General features: G+C 52.5%; 2 protein-coding genes across 2 annotated transcripts; both read left to right on the top strand.

Annotated features, from left to right (window-relative positions):
• Positions 1-274: 274 nt before the first annotated feature.
• LOC137895506 (pyridoxal kinase-like) lies at positions 275-7,275 on the top strand. The gene is given in 13 exon segments (XM_068740981.1): positions 275-322; positions 3,085-3,138; positions 3,667-3,721; positions 5,140-5,190; positions 5,193-5,243; positions 5,326-5,409; positions 5,613-5,647; positions 5,718-5,803; positions 6,152-6,197; positions 6,273-6,384; positions 6,463-6,599; positions 6,853-6,919; positions 7,160-7,275. Coding segments are annotated over 13 exon segments (942 nt in total).
• Positions 7,276-10,805: 3,530 nt separating this feature from the next.
• Positions 10,806-17,142, top strand: LOC137895567 (pleckstrin homology domain-containing family A member 3-like). Its single transcript, XM_068741051.1, has 8 exons — positions 10,806-11,087; positions 12,107-12,223; positions 12,299-12,448; positions 12,523-12,644; positions 12,717-12,821; positions 14,918-14,961; positions 15,132-15,223; positions 15,812-17,142. Exons 1-8 carry the CDS (start codon positions 11,033-11,035, stop codon positions 15,913-15,915), a joined length of 789 nt encoding a protein of 262 aa, XP_068597152.1. The 5' UTR covers positions 10,806-11,032; the 3' UTR covers positions 15,916-17,142.
• The last annotated feature ends 545 nt before the right edge of the window (positions 17,143-17,687 follow it).

Raw genomic sequence — 17,687 nt, 5'->3', positions numbered from 1 at the left:
GTGTGTCTCAGACAGTACTACAGATGTTCAGGTTTATTGAGAAAATGCTAATGAGCTGAAATAGACACGTGTTCAGTGTAAATAACAAAACGTGTTGGGGGGGCGACCCATCAGGACCCAGGGGGGGGACGGTCCTGCTAGAACCGTGCTCTTTCTGGATCAATCAGACCGTGTCCAGTCAGAGGACACGTAAAGACGGCGTCCGTCCAGAGACCCGTCTCATGCCTGATTCTAGTTCCAGTTAACAAACCCAAAGGACGTCCAACACAACAACATGTTGGTCCCGTCCCGATATCCGAACCCGCTGGTCGCCACGGAGACGGTAACCCGTCCCAGATACCCGCACCTCTTCGGACCCGGCCGCTGCCAGTCTATGCAACTGAACGCGTGTTCTGGGGCTGGATCTCTGGTTCAGTTCCACCGGGGTCCCCCATTCACACATTCCCACGCAACGTCTAAGAACTCCCCCGAGAAACCAAAACGAGCGCAGCTAGAGCGAAAGCGTTCTGGGACCAAACTATCAGTTCATTGTTTGGGGTGTCTGTGGGATTAGTCGAGAACACAGAACCTCCCGGGTCCAGATGTTTTACATTTAACGCGTCAGATCGTTCCTGTCCCAGTTTGATCTCGTTTGTTTAGGAAGGGGAATATTTAAGAAATGAATGAGCTTTCTCAGCTGCCGTGTTCTTCTGGTGCCTTCACGTGGTTTTAGCGTGTTCCGGAGAAGGTGCCAAAATGGAAGCTCGCGATGCGTTTTGTTTTCGGCTGCTTCGCGACTTCATTTCATTTTAGAAGCATATCGTTATTAAAGTTCCTTTTTTTCAGAAACGCTCAGGAGTTACTTTTAAGGCGGCATCCATCTTCTTTCCGAGCGACTTGTCGATGTTTAGCTATATTAGTAAATGTTCCTTTTAATTTAACGCCACGCCAGTCGTTACCTTCGTGACCAGCCACTGTCCAATCAGAGGTCAGCAAGACTCACGGGGTTTCAGCAGCCGGACTGCAGGGGGCGTTTCCCTTTGATGACTGATGAATTTGTCGGGGTGAATTTTCTTTAGCCAATTCCTGATTCATTTCTTTGCGTGTTTTTTCACACTTGAATGTTTCGGATCAAGAGAAAGTTGAGTTTTTATTCTGGAGGGTGAAAACCGAGAGCAGCCCGAAACCCAAGAGTTCGTGATAACCGGCGACGCTGTGGACGAACTTCGTGCCACGTTGGAGGCTTTGACCCTAACCCTAACCCCGAGGTGGACTTGCTGAGGTGCTTTGGGTCAGATGTCGCTGTGACCTCCTGCTCTCTTGGGGTGATTTGGGTCGTCCGGCTGCTCCTGGGACGCTCCACCGCTCTTCCACGTCTTCATCACTGGTGGACGGAGGCTCTCGCTGTGATTCGCTGGACACACGAAGCTTTAGAATGTTTCCTCAGACCGACAGATTACTTTCTCATTTGTTTCTGAGGATTCGCACGGAGCCGGATGTTTTTTTTAAACCGAATGTCCGTCCCCCTCAGCTTAGACTTGCTTTTGCATCACCCGTAGTCACTTTCATGACCCACGGCGCCAGGCTGGTTCCTGCGGACCGCCAAGGAGGCAGGATCGCTCCTAGACGTCGTTTTGGAATATAAGGTCAACGAGTCAGCGATCAGCGATTTGGAGGCGTCCGTGCTGTTCCTGAATGTAAACGCAGGAACACGCGTGATGTCACAGCAGCTCAGGTCCCCTTCATAATGGAAAGCATTTGTAAACTCCTGTTTGGGTTTACTTGTGGTATCTTAGTCTTTTATTTACATTTGTTTGATGATCTGAAATATTTAAGTGTAACAAATGCGCAAAAAAAGAAAAGAAACCGTGAAGGGTAAATATTTTCCACGCTGTATGTAGCCCCGCCTCCGCAGGTACTGAAACGAATCCCGTTCGAACCCTTCCCCCTCCCCACCTTTAGGGTCACTGTGTAAAATACTCCTGCTATCTGAGAGTTAATATATGCGCGCTGCGGCGGCTGCTGATAGTTACCACTGTAGAACATGATGTGCGTTGTTGTTTCAATGTTCAGAATAAACGTCGCTTGGACCAAGACTTTAAAGGCACGTGTTCCTTTGTTAAATAATGTCGTTTGAGCCGACATTGTCACAGTCAGTCTGAGAGAGAAGAGAACTTTATTAGGCTAATTGTTTTTTTATTTTCATTATTTTTTTCTAAATTCTTTAAAAAGTTACAAAAAAAATATTGAATTTCTTCAATATTGGGAGCCCAGACTGCCGCGGATAGGAGGTTGTCTGGTGCGGGTTCATCTCGTGAAAGCAGCCCTTTGTCATCCGAGCGTCGCGTTGCCTGATTTAGGTTGTGTGTGGCTGTGACGTCAAAGCCTGATCTGCCAGCAGGTGGCGCGCTCTCATGGTGGGTGTCAGTCACGACTCTGTGATGGATAAGGTGTGAGTCACGACGCGAGCAGGTGTGGCGTGCCTTTTAATTTCTGAAGTAAGACATACTAATATATTGTTAAATTAAAAACGTGGCTTGATGACGTAGAAAACAAAATACTGTAGTTTCTCTTTCCATCCATATTGACTCGATATCAGCTGAGTCAATAGCGTCAATAGCGTTAGGCTGCCCCTTGGATTGCCTGCGTAGAAAACCGGCGCGCGGGGCTGTGTTTTGTAGTTTGTTCTTCAGGGTGTCCGCGCGCGACCCTCGCCTGTCAGGCCAGCTCGTGACACCTAAAAAACAATTCAAGCTAGCCGAATGCTAAAGAAAACCACAACAGTTAATCTAATAGTTTCTCCAGGCTCGACTCCCGCTGTTTTGCGGGTCCACGCCCCTCCCGTTGCCGCTCACGCGCACCGAACACCAGCAGCTACAACAACACGCGCTCACGCGCGGCACATCCCTCGCGTGACACACGGCTGGCTGGCTAGCTAGCTAGCTAGCTAACGGCGCTGCGTGCTAACCGGCGGTGTCGTCGCGCTTCGACCGTTCTTCCTATTGTTATGTGTCGACGCGTCTGTCGTTGAAGTACCGGATCAGCTGCACCCCCCCCCCCCCCCCCCTCGGCTGACCGGAGCCGCCATGGAATGCCGTGTTCCAGAGCCACGTCGTCCGGGGATACGTGGGCAACAAGAGCGCCTCTTTCCCGTTACAGGTAAATACAACCGCGATGCACCCATTCTCGGACACGGCACCGACGCGCTTGGTCTCCCTCCCAGCTGCGCGTGTAAATGCTATTTTATTGTGACGTTTGGTGGCTTATCACATTTGCTAAGTAACGACAATGTGTGTAGTATTTCGGTTGTTATTTTTATTTAATACTTAATATTTAATAAAGGTAGAACGATGCTGCTGCTGGTGGCACGTTCACCTGACTCTTATTGCTCCCACAAGCTGTATGATTTAAATTAAGGGGCTTATGAGGGTAGTGGGTGACGTCATGTCTGTAGGCCATGACGGTAAAAACGACACCTGTCATCGGGAGGGTGTCCGATAATAGAGCGAGGAAACAAGCATCTTATTGATGGAGTTCTGACCGTAGATCGGTTTATCGATGAGTTTGTTCACTGGAGGCTGCAGACTTGTGTTTGATGAAGGACGTCCTGGTGTTAATCAAACGACCCCTACCTGGGGGGCCGGTGAGGACCTCTAACCTCTGCTGTCTCCTCTGCTCCGTGTCCAGGTGTTAGGGTTTGAGGTGGACTCCATCAACTCCGTCCAGTTCTCCAACCACACAGGTGAGGCGCTGTGTGCTGCGTGTCGACGGGGGCGCGTAGGTGCGAATGAGGAGGGGCTCGCCGGCGTTGGGCTGACGGGCCGACGGGCCGACGGCTGAGAGTCCAGCTTCGGGGGAGGTCACTTCCTCCTCCAGTGACATCAGAGCAGGTGTCAAAAGGAGCAAGCTCCATTCATTCATCACCGTTGGGTTTGACCTTTGACCTGACCCAATGAAAGCGCCGCAGTCCTGCTGGTGCCGTTAGCGTTTTAACATCCTGCTGCTTGTTACGGGGAGGTGTGTGTGTGTGGAGGGGTACCCCCCCACCCCTGGATGGACTCTGGACCCATCAGCTGAGCGCTGGTAAACAAACACCCTTCCAGCTGTGGTCGTTGAGGAACATGTGACCGGTTAGTGAGCCAGTTACGGAAACAAACGCACCTTCTTCTTGTTCCTCGACGGAACCTCCTCCCGTCTGGGCTCCTGACATGGGGGGGGGGGGGGGGGGGGGGTCGCTTCCTGTGCGTGATTGGTTTGGAACCGGCCAGGTCAGATGGACGCGTTGTTTGTTTATCATCAACAACTACCTGATTCCTGTCAGAATGGTGAAATCAGTCAGGGGGACGCCTTAAAAAGGGGGCGTGGCTAATCCTTTCAGAGCCTCGACTAAAAAGCACAAATCTCATCATAGGTTTCATAACGCTGCCATCATCATCATCATCATCATCATCGTCCACATCCTGAGTGGAGCTAGATGTCTCGCTCAATGGGGGGGGGGGGGGGGGGGGCGGGGGGGGGGTCCATCGTAATGCTTCAGTGACCGGAATGTAAGAACGAGACTCGAATCAGAACTGGAATATCATTAAAGTCTTGTTACTTTGGCGTTATGTGAGAGAGGCTGAAGGGAAAGACGTGGGGGGGGGAGAAAGACGTGGGGGGGGGGGGAGACGTGGGGGGGCGGCGCAGCAGTATTGTGAATGACGACAGCGGCGTTATCTGCAGGCCTGCTCTCTCTCATTCTAACCGCCCCCCCCTGGGTTTCTCCCAGCTTGTTGCTTGGCAACCAGAACCGCCTCACACACATGCGACCTTGCTGTGACTCACCTGGAGCTGCAACATCATTGGCCTGCAGCAAACGTATCAAATGCTCAGACACGCACGCATCGTTTCCCCCGCCGTACAGCAAAGGATCATGGGTGGACTCTAACCCTACAGGCCCCGCCCCCAGACGCGAGCCGCCTCCTCTAACAACAGAACTGCTCTCAGAAACTCGTAGATGTTTCTTTGCAGCCACGTTTGCAGAAAGCAGTCGATGCAGAAACGATCCCTTTAAGGGTCGTTAGCGGGGAAACGGTCGTTCAGGAACGTAAAGAGCGACTTCCTCCCTCGAGGGCGGGGCAGGATGTGGTGCCGCTAACCTCCTACCTGTCCTCGCTGCAGGCTACTCTCACTGGAGGGGTCAGGTGCTGACAGCCGACGAGCTCCACGTGCTGTCGAGGGAATCAAACTGAACAACGCGCATCAGTACGACTACGTGCTAACAGGTGAAGACCCCCGCTACCTCCACCCCCCGCCCACGGCGGGTTGCACCTCCCTGCTCCTCCATCGGGTGTGTGTTGTGTTCAGGGTACACCAGGGACACGTCCTTCCTGGAGATGGTCGTGGATATTGTTCAGGAGCTGAAGAGAGCCAACCCCAACCTGGTGTACGGTGAGTGACCGCGCCTCTTCAGGTGGGCGCCACCGTCGGGTAGCTTGTCTGTTATCAGCTGCACAGACCCTGCTCGCCCCGGCCACGCCCCGGCCACGCCCCGGCCGCGCCCCGGCCGCGCTGCAGCGTCACCCTTCGGCGTCTCTCGCTGATGGGATGTCTTTGTTGTGCAGATCTGACCCTGACTCTGACTCTCTTTTCAGTCTGTGACCCCGTGCTTGGTGACCATGGATCTATGGTGAGATTATCTGCATGTGTGCTGTTTGTGTACTTGTACACAGAGATTGACTTATTTTCTGATTGTGCAGTACGTTCCCCAGAACCTTTATCCAGTCTATAAGAACAAGGTGGTTCCTGTTGCTGACATCATCACTCCGAACCAGTTTGAGGCTGAGTGAGTACCGGAATGCGTTTTCATGTTTATTCCTGTCGATTAGAGTTCAGCACTCACAATCACAAAGAAATGGATTCAAATCGATGTCTTTGATCTCTGTCTGATGATGCTCACGGAGAAGCAGGTGGATCAAAGCTGGATCAAAGCGTCCCTCAGACTATTGGCTGCTTCCTTTTTGAGGGCTGCGTTCTGTTTTGCTCTCGTCAGCGGCAGGTTGCTCCTCCTAGTGGTGAAACTGTGTCACTGCAGAGGAAATGGTGACCAGGAGGGGCAGAATCCGGTGTTTCCAGGTCTTAATGACTAACAGTAACTTTATTGATAATGTTTATTTGTCTGCTTCTGTTTTAGATTATTGACAGGGAAAAACATCACCACACAGAAAGATGCAGTCGAGGTAATCGATCATGTCTCGGCTGCTGTCTGGCTCTTTGGAGCTACCGCTGGCTAGTCCTGAACTCCCTGCTTGCAGGTTATGGACCTGCTCCATGCTATGGGCCCAGACACGGTGGTCATCACCTCCTCTGATCTGCCCCCCCGACTGGGAGACCGCTTCCTTGTTTCACTGGGCAGCCAGCGCCACGGTACCTGCAGCCTGAATGACGAGACCAGCCAACCAATAGAATCCCTTCCCCATACTGTGTGTACGTTCTTCTGTTCAGTTCGCCCTGACGGCAGCAGAACCACCCAGAGGGTCCGGATAGAGGTTCCCAAAGTGGACGCCGTGTTCGTGGGAACGGGGGATTTGTTTGCTGCTATGCTGCTAGCGTGGACGCACCACTACCCGAATGACCTGAAGGTACGCGAGCCGGTGAGGCGCACGAAGAAAGATGGAGCCGAGATGATCTTCATGATGGAACGCCATGACCCGCCTTCATCTGCCTCTGATTGGCTCGACACGTTGTATGTCATTTAACCCTTCATTAGCGAGACGTGTCGTCATGACGATCTGGGGCAGAGGGGGGCGGGCCATCGGTTCAGGAGCTCCCGGGCGTCTTGTTGATCCTCCTTTGAGTCGTTGGACATGGTCTGGTTTGTCTCCCGTCCTCCAGATGGCCTGTGAGAAGACGTTTTCGGTGATGCACCATGTTATCCAGAGGACCATTTCATACGCGCACGGTAAGGGCGCGGCCTCAGCCTCTGGGGTCAAACCGTTGTTCTGATGGAAATACTGGACGAAGCTGATCGTCCTGGTCAGACGGTCCTCGCTGACGTGACCACCGCGGTGTTTCCTGTTTAGAGAACCAGACATTCAGCAGCTGTCTGCAGCTGGAATCATCCGAGCCGCCCTCAGGAAGAGCGCGCCCTGCCTTTAAAGACGCTTAACGGTGTCCCTCTGTCTTCCTGTCCCCCTCTCAGGATTAGCCGGTCCCGGTCGGAGGCCCAGTCCGGCCCAGCTGGAGCTGAGGATGGTTCAAAGTAAAGCTGACATCGAGGACCCTGCTATCGTCGCGGAGGCCACCGTCATATCCTAACGCCGCCGAGCCTCAGCAGCTCATCGCCAGACTCCTGAAACCTCGTAGTATCGTAACCTCCCCACTAGACCCCTCTAAGTCCTCGGTGTCGTGTCCCTTTTAACACGTAAACCCTTGAACCCTGCTGGGAACCCAGAGCCATGGGTAGACAGCCGGGTCGGGTCGCGCTCTGCCGGGCCTGTCCTCTGAAGAGGTGAGCGCTGGAGGTCGGAGGACGCAGGTGTCCAGCATTCACGCTGTTGCTAACATGCTAATGCTAGGGAAGTATCAAGGAAACGGCTGTGAGTGACCGTTCCAGGTCCACGATGACGGCTCCCTGCTGGGTCTTCGCTTGGTTCCACTCCTTTTGAATTCTTCTGTAAGTATGTATTTTCTTTACATATTGGAAACATGAAATGTTTCCTCCATATCATTAAAGTCATTATTATTAACTCACTAAATGCCGTTGACGTGTAAAGATGTCAATTAGCGGCCGATAGGTCCAGAAGGAGCAGCGGTGGGATCGCACGTCGCTTTCCTGGGGAGGAGAGACTTGAGTCTCTGCTCGGTTCCGTGTTCGGCATCTTGAGAAACGGCTGGCACTGAATGAGTTAATATAATAATATTATATTCAAACGTAGTGAGACGCCGCTTCCAGCTGCTCAAGGTTCTGCGGAACTCCACCTCCAGACGGGCTGGCTCTGGTACCGCCTCCTCGCTCTATCAAACGCTGTTTATCTATGGCTCTGCCCACTGATGAGGTCAGCCCCTCCCCATCTTACAGCAGTGATGTAACGGTTCCCAAGTCCAACCCCCTAGAACCTTTAAAAAAAGCAAAGAAGCTGCACAGTGTATAGTTGATGTTTAGATGTTGTACTAGAACCGTATTGGGCCGTCTGTCTGATATCTTCTATCTGAGCTGTCTATTGGACCATTGCGTTGATGCTACTGTACTATAGACCACATGCACTACAATATCATCCAACCCAGACGCGTGGCCCGGTTCTGGTTCTGGGAGAGCCTGGGCCATCCCTGTCCGCTCAGTGCCAGGACCAGCCCACGTCATGCTGGGTGGTTCCCAGCCCTGCTCTGGCCCAGAACCCTGCATCTTACAGCCGTGCCGCCGACTCCCCTGGTGTGTGTGATAGCCGCCGACTCCCCAGGTGTGTGTCATAGCCGCCGACTCCCCTGGTGAGTGTGATAGCCGCCGACTCCCCTGGTGTGTGTGATAGCCGCCGACTCCCCTGGTGTGTGTGATAGCCGCCGACTCCCCTGGTGTGTGTGATAGCCGCCAACTCCCCAGGCGTGCGTGATAGCCGCCAACTCCCCAGGCGTGCGTGATAGCCGCCGACTCCCCCAGGCGTGTGTGATAGCCGCCGAGTCCCCAGGCGTGCGTGATAGCCGCCGACTCCCCCAGGCGTGCGTGATAGCCGCCGACTCCCCCAGGTGTGTGTGATAGCCGCCGACTCCCCTGGTGTGTGTGATAGCCGCCAACTCCCCAGGCGTGCGTGATAGCCGCCGACTCCCCCAGGCGTGTGTGATAGCCGCCGAGTCCCCAGGCGTGCGTGATAGCCGCCGACTCCCCCAGGCGTGTGTGATAGCCGCCGAGTCCCCAGGCGTGTGTGATAGCCGCCGACTCCCCAGGTGTGTGTGATAGCCGCCGACTCCCCCAGGCGTGTGTGATAGCCGCCGAGTCCCCAGGCGTGTGTGATAGCCGCCGACTCCCCAGGTGTGTGTGATAGCCGCCGACTCCCCCAGGTGTGTGTGATAGCCACCGACTCCCCAGGCGTGCGTGATAGCCGCCGACTCCCCAGGCGTGTGTGATAGCTGCCGACTCCCCAGGTGTGTGTGATAGCTGCCGACTCCCCAGGTGTGTGTGATAGCTGCGCCGTGGTGGATTGTGGCCTGGTGACAGGTGTAGAAGGTCAAATCGTTATTTCACTAACGACTATATCTCTGCTTGTTTTGTTCATTATGTCTTTAAGATGACATAAATTATGCTAATGAGGCGGCCGCGATGGCAGCGGCTTCAGGCCACTGGTGGACGGGACTCGGCGTTGTGCCTTCGCCCACCGAGTTGCCAAATGTTCCGAGTCACATCCGGATCATTCTGTCCCGACCGCCGGGCAGCTGTTACACACCGAATATCCCGAAGCTTTAAAAGAACGAGGCGGAGGCGTGGTTCTTCTTGGGTTTAAACAATCTTCACATCGCCCTCAGATTCATCCTTTTCTTTACTTGAACCCAAAGATTTTAAATTTGCAATCAGAAAAGAGAATCAATCCGTTTATTTAATCGAGCCACGACATGATTTATCACCTGAGCCCAAAGGCGTTTCCTTTTGGACCCCAGCGCACCTGAAAACGGGGTGTGTGTGTGTGTGTGTGTGTGTGTGTGTGTCCTAACATCGATGAGGGCGGGGTTAAGACAGGACAGGAGTCAGAAGGACAATCATTCAGATTGACAACTGTTTTTTTTGGCCTTGATTCTGATTGGAGGATCAACTGTTTCCATGACGACCCCCCCCACACTGCTTTGCATGCGCCCTCCCTCCTCTCCCTACCTGGTCCGTCCCCGTCCCCGTCCCCGTCCCCGTCCTCTGACGGACGTCTCGTCCTTCTGTTCTCAGTGGCCAAAACAAGGAAATGTCATCGTCATTGTTGGGTAAATGTTTTCAGTGATATGTTTTCGGAGGTATTTTCTAAGATGTTCCAATAAAAGATTGTAGTGTACAAATTCACATTTATAAAAAAATGATATATATATATAGAGATATATATGAGAAATGTATGTACCAATGCAATAAAGAGATTAAGGATTATGAGAATCCGATCAATCTGATGTTTCAGATCATTGTTGTATAAAGTAAAGTGCAGCTCTTTATTTTAGGAATGTCAGAGGCTGCAGGCAGGAGATTATTCTCATCTCCTCCAGGCTTCAGAGCAGCACCTCCCGTTTCAGCTCCACGTCGCTGAAACAGGATCGTCATCCTCGACTCGTGAACACGCACGAAGCACTTATTATTCAGCTTTGAAGATAAACGCGTTTTCTAATTTCTGTGTTGTAAAAATTCACTGCAAATAGTTCCCCATCAGCTTAAGAGTTCAGATTAACTGTTCCAGGTTAGTGTGGACTTCAGTCCAGCAGCTCGAGCTCCGTCCTGTAGGTGGCGCCCGAGAGCACTCCAACCGGAACCCAAAGCGTCGTTTAAATGACGAATCTACAAGGTGAACAATCCTGACTTGCATTTACTCAAGTATAAAACTGTCATTTTAACTACGTCAGAAGGTCCGCATGAGCAGCTTAAACGTTGTTCCGAGTATATTTAATAAGAGTAGAATATTGACAAAATAGACACAAATATTTATTTTACACTAGACCTGGAAAATGACTGATGAAATATTTTATTTAATATAAGAAGCAGCTTCAGAATCTTGGTTTCTTGGCTCCTCCTGTCGTTAAAACCTTTCTGATCAGTCCTGAAGGTGGCGCTAATTCACCGTGTAACACATTAAAGAAAACGAAGAAGAGCATTTCCGGTTTGACTTGTTTTCGACCAGCTGACTGCCCCAGCCTGTCCCGGTTCGCTGCCCAGCTCGGCACCGACCCTCAGCATGACGTCGCCCCGTCAACACCGGCGCTCGAACCACAAACAGTTCGTTTATTTCCAGAACCCGTCCGCCACGGAGGTCGTGTGAGCGGGTCGACCTGACGTCACAGCGGACGTCTGCCTCCGACAGCCCGGCTAGCTGCGGCTAACGAGAGGCTAAAGCATCCGATGAAAGGCGAAAGCATGGAGGGGGTTCTGTACAAATGGACCAACTACATGACAGGTGAGTCGGCTGCCTGCCTGCCTGCCTGCCTGCCTGTCTCAGGTAAATCCACCCATTACACCTGGAGCTGACGTCATAATCTCGTCCTGCGACACGACGTGAGACCTGTATCAGGATCTGGTCGGTAAATACGGGAGGTAGAATCAAATATCATAAAAACATTAAAAGAGCAGAGACGACGTGAAACAGCAGCAAGTGTCTCAGGTGAGGGCGAGGGACAGGGACCGCAAGTGTCTCAGGTGAGGGCGAGGGACAGGGACCGCAAGTGTCTCAGGTGAGGGCGAGGGACAGGGACCGCAAGTGTCTCAGGTGAGGGCGAGGGACAGGGACCGCAAGTGTCTCAGGTGAGGGCGAGGGACAGGGACCGCAAGTGTCTCAGGTGAGGGCGAGGGACAGGGACCGCAAGTGTCTCAGGTGAGGGCGAGGGACAGGTACCACAAGTGTCTCGGGTGAGGGCGAGGGACAGGGACCGCAAGTGTCTCGGGTGAGGGCGAGGGACAGGTACCACAAGTGTCTCGGGTGAGGGTGAGGGACAGGTACCACAAGTGTCTCAGGTGAGGGCGAGGGACAGGGACCGCAAGTGTCTCAGGTGAGGGCGAGGGACAGGGACCGCAAGTGTCTCAGGTGAGGGCGAGGGACAGGTACCACAAGTGTCTCAGGTGAGGGCGAGGGACAGGTACCACAAGTGTCTCAGGTGAGGGCGAGGGACAGGTACCACAAGTGTCTCAGGTGAGTGCGAGGGACAGGTACCACAAGTGTCTTGGGTGAGGGCGAGGGACAGGTACCACAAGTGTCTCAGGTGAGGGCGAGTCTCTGACGTCTCATCAGGGTCGGTTCTTGACATCATTTCCTGCCCGGTCTAACAAGAGGACACTCGGTCCACGTGTCCAGTTTGATGACATCACAGCTCTAATCCTCGTTGCATGGAGAGAAGTATTGATCTCGCTCTTGTCTGAGACCCCCCCCCCCCTGCTGGTTACCCCGGCGACGCTTGGACACGCTGAGGTTTGTGTCTGCAGGCTGGCAGCCGCGCTGGTTTGTCTTGGAGGACGGCGTCATCTCTTACTACGACAGCGAGGACGATGTCGGCAAAGGGAGCAAAGGATCCATCAAGATGTCCGTGTGTGACATCAAAGGTTGGGCCGCCGCTGACCTGGGATGACCTCGCCTGGCCGCCTCCAGGTACGCTGAGCTCGTGTGTTTTATTTCAGTCCACCTGACGGACCCGACGCGCCTGGAGCTGATCATCCCCGGCGAGCAGCATTTCTACGTCCGGGCCGTGAACGCTGCCGAGAGACAGCGGTGGCTCGTGGCGTTGGGCTCGTCCAAAGCCGGAACGCTGGAGGGTCTCAAACACGCAGGTGGGCGGGGCTAGGGTGGAGCTGCTTCATCGCGCGGCGCAGTTCCGTTTCGAATCAAACGCTCCTGTCGCCAGGTCCCGACTGCCTGAAGACCAAGATGTCTGAGCTTCGTCTGTACTGCGACCTCCTCGTGCAACAGGTCCACACGATTCAGCATCAGCACACGGCGGACGCAGAGGCCACGCCCCCCTCAGAGGTACACGCCCACAAAATACATCCGGTCTCCAGGAAATGGAACGACGGATCATTCCCTCCTTTTCCTCTCCAGATTTCTCTCCTCAGTGCGACGTGTGCGACTTTCATCAGGACTCTGGAAGAGTGTATGGCTCTGGCCAATCAGAGCGCGAGCACTGACCTCAGACCTCCAGATAGGGTAACCACGCTTCTGACTCCGCCCACTCCGCTGGTGTTGGTGTTATGTCTTTGTACACGTTGTTCAGTTCAGCTCGGCTTCACCTCAGGAATAATAGAAAAGTCAAAGACCAGTTAAAAAGCCGGCGTTAGTCCGACGACGGCAGGAAGTAAGTTGTGTTTAAAACGACGTCTTCCTCTAGTCCAACGACGGCAGGAAGTAAGTTGTGTTTAAAACGACGTCTTCCTCTTCCTCTAGTCGAGCGACAGCAGGAAGTAAGTTGTGTTTAAAACGACGTCTTCCTCTTCTTGTCGATCGACAGCAGGAAGTAAGTTGTTTAAAACGACGTCTTCCTCTTCCTCTAGTCGAGCGACAGCAGGAAGTAAGTTGTTTAAAACGACGTCTTCCTCTTCCTCTCGTCGAGCGACAGCAGGAAGTAAGTTGTTTAAAACGACGTCTTCCTCTAGTCCAACGACAGCAGGAAGTAAGTTGTGTTTAAAACGACGTCTTCCTCTAGTCCAACGACAGCAGGAAGTAAGTTGTGTTTAAAACGACGTCTTCCTCTAGTCCAACGACAGCAGGAAGTAAGTTGTGTTTAAAACGACGTCTTCCTCTAGTCCAACGACAGCAGGAAGTAAGTTGTGTTTAAAACGACGTCTTCCTCTAGTCCAACGACGGCAGGAAGTAAGTTGTGTTTAAAACGACGTCTTCCTCTTCCTCTAGTCGAGCGACAGCAGGAAGTAAGTTGTGTTTAAAACGACGTCTTCCTCTAGTCCAACGACAGCAGGAAGTAAGTTGTGTTTAAAACGACGTCTTCCTCTAGTCCAACGACAGCAGGAAGTAAGTTGTGTTTAAAACGACGTCTTCCTCTAGTCCAACGACAGCAGGAAGTAAGTTGTGTTTAAAACGACGTCTTCCTCTAGTCCAACGACGGCAGGAAGTAAGTTGTGTTTAAAACAACGTCTTCCTCTAGTCCAACGACGGCAGGAAGTAAGTTGTGTTTAAAACGACGTCTTCCTCTAGTCCAACGACGGCAGGAAGTAAGTTGTGTTTAAAACGACGTCTTCCTCTTCCTCTAGTCGAGCGACAGCAGGAAGTAAGTTGTGTTTAAAACGACGTCTTCCTCTAGTCCGACGACGGCAGGAAGTAAGTTGTGTTTAAAACGACGTCTTCCTCTAGTCCAACGACAGCAGGAAGTAAGTTGTGTTTAAAACGACGTCTTCCTCTAGTCCAACGACAGCAGGAAGTAAGTTGTGTTTAAAACGACGTCTTCCTCTTCCTCTAGTCGAGCGACAGCAGGAAGTAAGTTGTGTTTAAAACGACGTCTTCCTCTTCTTGTCGATCGACAGCAGGAAGTAAGTTGTTTAAAACGACGTCTTCCTCTTCCTCTAGTCGAGCGACAGCAGGAAGTAAGTTGTTTAAAACGACGTCTTCCTCTTCCTCTCGTCGAGCGACAGCAGGAAGTAAGTTGTTTAAAACGACGTCTTCCTCTTCTTGTCGATCGACAGCAGGAAGTAAGTTGTGTTTAAAACGACGTCTTCCTCTTCCTCTAGTCGAGCGACAGCAGGAAGTAAGTTGTTTAAAACGACGTCTTCCTCTTCCTCTAGTCGAGCGACAGCAGGAAGTAAGTTGTGTTTAAAACGACGTCTTCCTCTTCTTGTCGATCGACGGCAGGAAGTAAGTTGTGTTTAAAACGACGTCTTCCTCTTCTTGTCGATCGACAGCAGGAAGTAAGTTGTGTTTAAAACGACGTCTTCCTCTTCCTCTAGTCGAGCGACAGCAGGAAGTAAGTTGTTTAAAACGACGTCTTCCTCTTCCTCTAGTCGAGCGACAGCAGGAAGTAAGTTGTGTTTAAAACGACGTCTTCCTCTTCTTGTCGATCGACGGCAGGAAGTAAGTTGTGTTTAAAACGACGTCTTCCTCTTCTTGTCGATCGACGGCAGGAAGTAAGTTGTGTTTAAAACGACGTCTTCCTCTCCTTGTCGATCGACAGCAGGAAGTAAGTTGTGTTTAAAACGACGTCTTCCTCTTCTTGTCTTCTTGATGCACGTTTATGAATTTACTGCTAGCAAAGCGTCTTTTAAACGTGAAGCCCTGCCGTCTGTCTGTCTGCTCAGATGAGGAGGTCTGTCAGCCACCCTGGAACCTACGGCTTGGACAGGTGAGTCCCAGCGTCGCTGTACGAATGTCCCACACAGCGCAGAGAACTGCTGAACCCGACAAAGGACGGGATGGACAGGAATGTCCTCCGTACGTGTTCGTCTCCCTGGTGTCTGCGTTCAGTTCATCCGTCTTTTATATCAGGTGAAGCTGTTTCCTGTTGCCCCCCAGGTCAGGTGTGCTGAGGGAGTGTTTGAGTGGAGGTCAAAGGTCGACTCGCAGGAACCGGACTTGTTCAGACAGCTTCGTTTATGACACCGAACGTAAGACACGCAACCCCCCCGAGGACAACGACTGACACTGAGCAGTTACAGCGACAGCCCAAACTGTACCTGTACCTCTACCTCTACCTGTACCTCTACCTGTACCTCTACCTGTGTCTGTACCTCTACCTGTACCTGTAGCTGTACGTCTACCTGTACCTGTACCTCTACCTGTACCTCTACCTGTAGCTGTAGCTGTAGCTGTACCTGTGTCTGTACCTCTACCTGTAGCTGTACCTTTACCTGTACCTCTACCTGTGTCTGTACCTCTACCTGTACCTCTACCTGTACCTGTAGCTGTACCTGTAGCTGTACCTCTACCTGGACCTCTACCTGTACCTCTACCTGTGTCTGTACCTCTACCTGTACCTCTACCTGTGTCTGTACCTCTACCTGTAGCTGTACCTTTACCTGTACCTGTAGCTGTACCTGTAGCTGTACCTGTAGCTGTACCTGTAGCTGTACCTGTAGCTGTACCTGTATCTGTACCTCTACCTGTATCTTTACCTGTATCTGTACCTCTACCTGTGCCTGTACGTCTGCCTGTACCTAGTGAAGCTCTTGTGAAAGTGGACTTGTGTGTTCCAGGTGTGTTCCGTGGTCTCAACAGTGACTCCTCCTCCATTCCTGAGGAGAGAGGAGTCGGCGTGAGCCTGAAGACGACGCCCACCGATACAGACCTGCCCATCTGAAGACCAGATGTCCATCCAGAAACCCGCCGGACTCTGACAGGAGTCCAGAATGTGAAGACCGACATCGACGACGGGGACCGTCTCTTCGTCCAGATATCGATCAATTAACCCGGGATGATTCGTCTGACCTTTGACCTGCTCTTGGGTCGTCCTTGCTGTGCAGGATGTACTTTGGAATGATTGTTAATGTATTCCTTCACGGAGGGCCGTGGGAATTGTTCCAGGCTGCAGCAGACGCTCGGGGGCGTTGTGGACCCGGAGTCAGAAGCGTTGCCGTTTAGGGCCCGGTTTAACCACCGTGAACTGAACCGGTTTCCTGGACGGGTGTCGTGTTCACGGCTCTACCTGGATCTGCGTCTCCTGCCTTCCCGCTGTGCTTTCCTACCAAATGTAGCGGTCAGAAGCAGAACTCTGAGGGTGGACCCAGACGGGTCGTCATCAGATGCCAGAGTTTGCACAAGTCGACCTACGATCATCGTGCCATCGCTCCTCTCCCAGCTGGTCTTAATCCCAGCAGTTCCGCCTGCCGTGGATCTGAACCCGGAGCGCCGGCCCGCCGGCCCGCCGCGCTCTGCTGGCGTTCTCGCCTCCGGTCTGCGTGCTAGTCCAAGACGAGGCGTGAATGTGTGAAACTTACTGCCTTTTAAAATGTGTATTTCTTTACCTTGAGGTGTTTTAGCCTAACAGTAACCCAAAAACAGGTACGGTGGCCCTGAAGGCTCAAAACATGATTTTAGTCCTTCAATGAGCGATGAAGCTAATCCCAGCCCGCCCGGCGGCGCTCGGGTTCTCTTCGGTGGAGCTGCCGGAAATACAAAGGTCTCTTCCCAACGTGCGGCGTGTCGGGGGGTCGGGGGGGTCGGGGGTGCACTTCAGAGCCGACGAGCTTTTTGGGTCTTTACTGCGTTGAGAAATGTTTTCGTGGACAGATTCTGTGGGGATCCACGATTATTTCTGTTGCAGCAGCGAACGGCGTAAAAATACGAGACTCGCGGTTTGTTTTATGAAACTTGATCTTCTGTTCTGGACTTTGGACCTCGGTGACGAGACGCTTCCTCGCAGCCGTCCAGGTAGGAGGACGGCTGCGTCTCCTTGTTCCTCCTTGTTCATGCGCTTCCGTGTTTTATCGCGTCTGTCGCTGGTGCTCGTCACGTTTCTGAAGTCATCGTCTTTGTGGAGCAGTAACAACTGTGTACCTGGTACGAATAATTAAACTACTGCAGTACTTTGACGTGAAATGTGTGTTTTACGGGGTGACCGTGGGGACAAAAGGAAGGTCCACACCGTTTAACAATGAGAATCTCTGATGGCACCGCACTACAAGGCAGAAACTACACTGAGCCGACTAACTAGTACTAGAACTAGAACTAGAACTAAACTCAATACCCAAGATGGCGGTAAAAAAATACAACGCGAGTTAAAACACATCTTGAGTTCTCCCATTCCATCAAACAAAACGGGCTCGCTGCCAGCAAAGAGCCGCATCCTGTTGAGGGAGGAAGCTGCCCGGGGGGGGGGGGGGGGGGGGTGGTTAACAGACATTACAACGGGATGTTGGTTTTATGGGCGGGGTTTCAGGTGCGCAATACACCTGAGTGTCCTGCTGGATGGAACCGGTTTGTCCCGTGTGCGTGTGGTCTGGCACCTTTGTGTGTGTGTGTGTGTGTGTTATCAGTGACACGGGACACGCTATCCTGGGACAAACTCAGACGAGTCGACCTGGATCCCCGACCCGGATTCCCGACCCGGATCCCCGACCTGGATCCCCGACC

The sequence above is a fragment of the Brachionichthys hirsutus genome, chromosome 7 (assembly GCF_040956055.1).
Source record: "Brachionichthys hirsutus isolate HB-005 chromosome 7, CSIRO-AGI_Bhir_v1, whole genome shotgun sequence".
NCBI classification, from domain to species: domain Eukaryota; kingdom Metazoa; phylum Chordata; class Actinopteri; order Lophiiformes; family Brachionichthyidae; genus Brachionichthys; species Brachionichthys hirsutus.
The sequence above is the reverse complement of the archived record's forward strand: the minus strand, read 5'-3'. Positions and strand labels throughout refer to the sequence as shown.

What these genes read in the sequence shown, in the direction of transcription:
- LOC137895567 (XM_068741051.1), top strand. Translation starts at nt 11,033, where the DNA reads ATGAAAGGCGAAAGCATGGAGGGGGTTCTGTACAAATGGACCAACTAC. An exon ending in ATGGACCAACTACATGACAG is followed by an intron (nt 11,088 to 12,106) that starts GTGAGTCGGCTG and finishes TTGTGTCTGCAG; the next exon opens with GCTGGCAGCCGCGCTGGTTT. An exon ending in ACCTCAGACCTCCAGATAGG is followed by an intron (nt 12,822 to 14,917) that starts GTAACCACGCTT and finishes CTGTCTGCTCAG; the next exon opens with ATGAGGAGGTCTGTCAGCCA.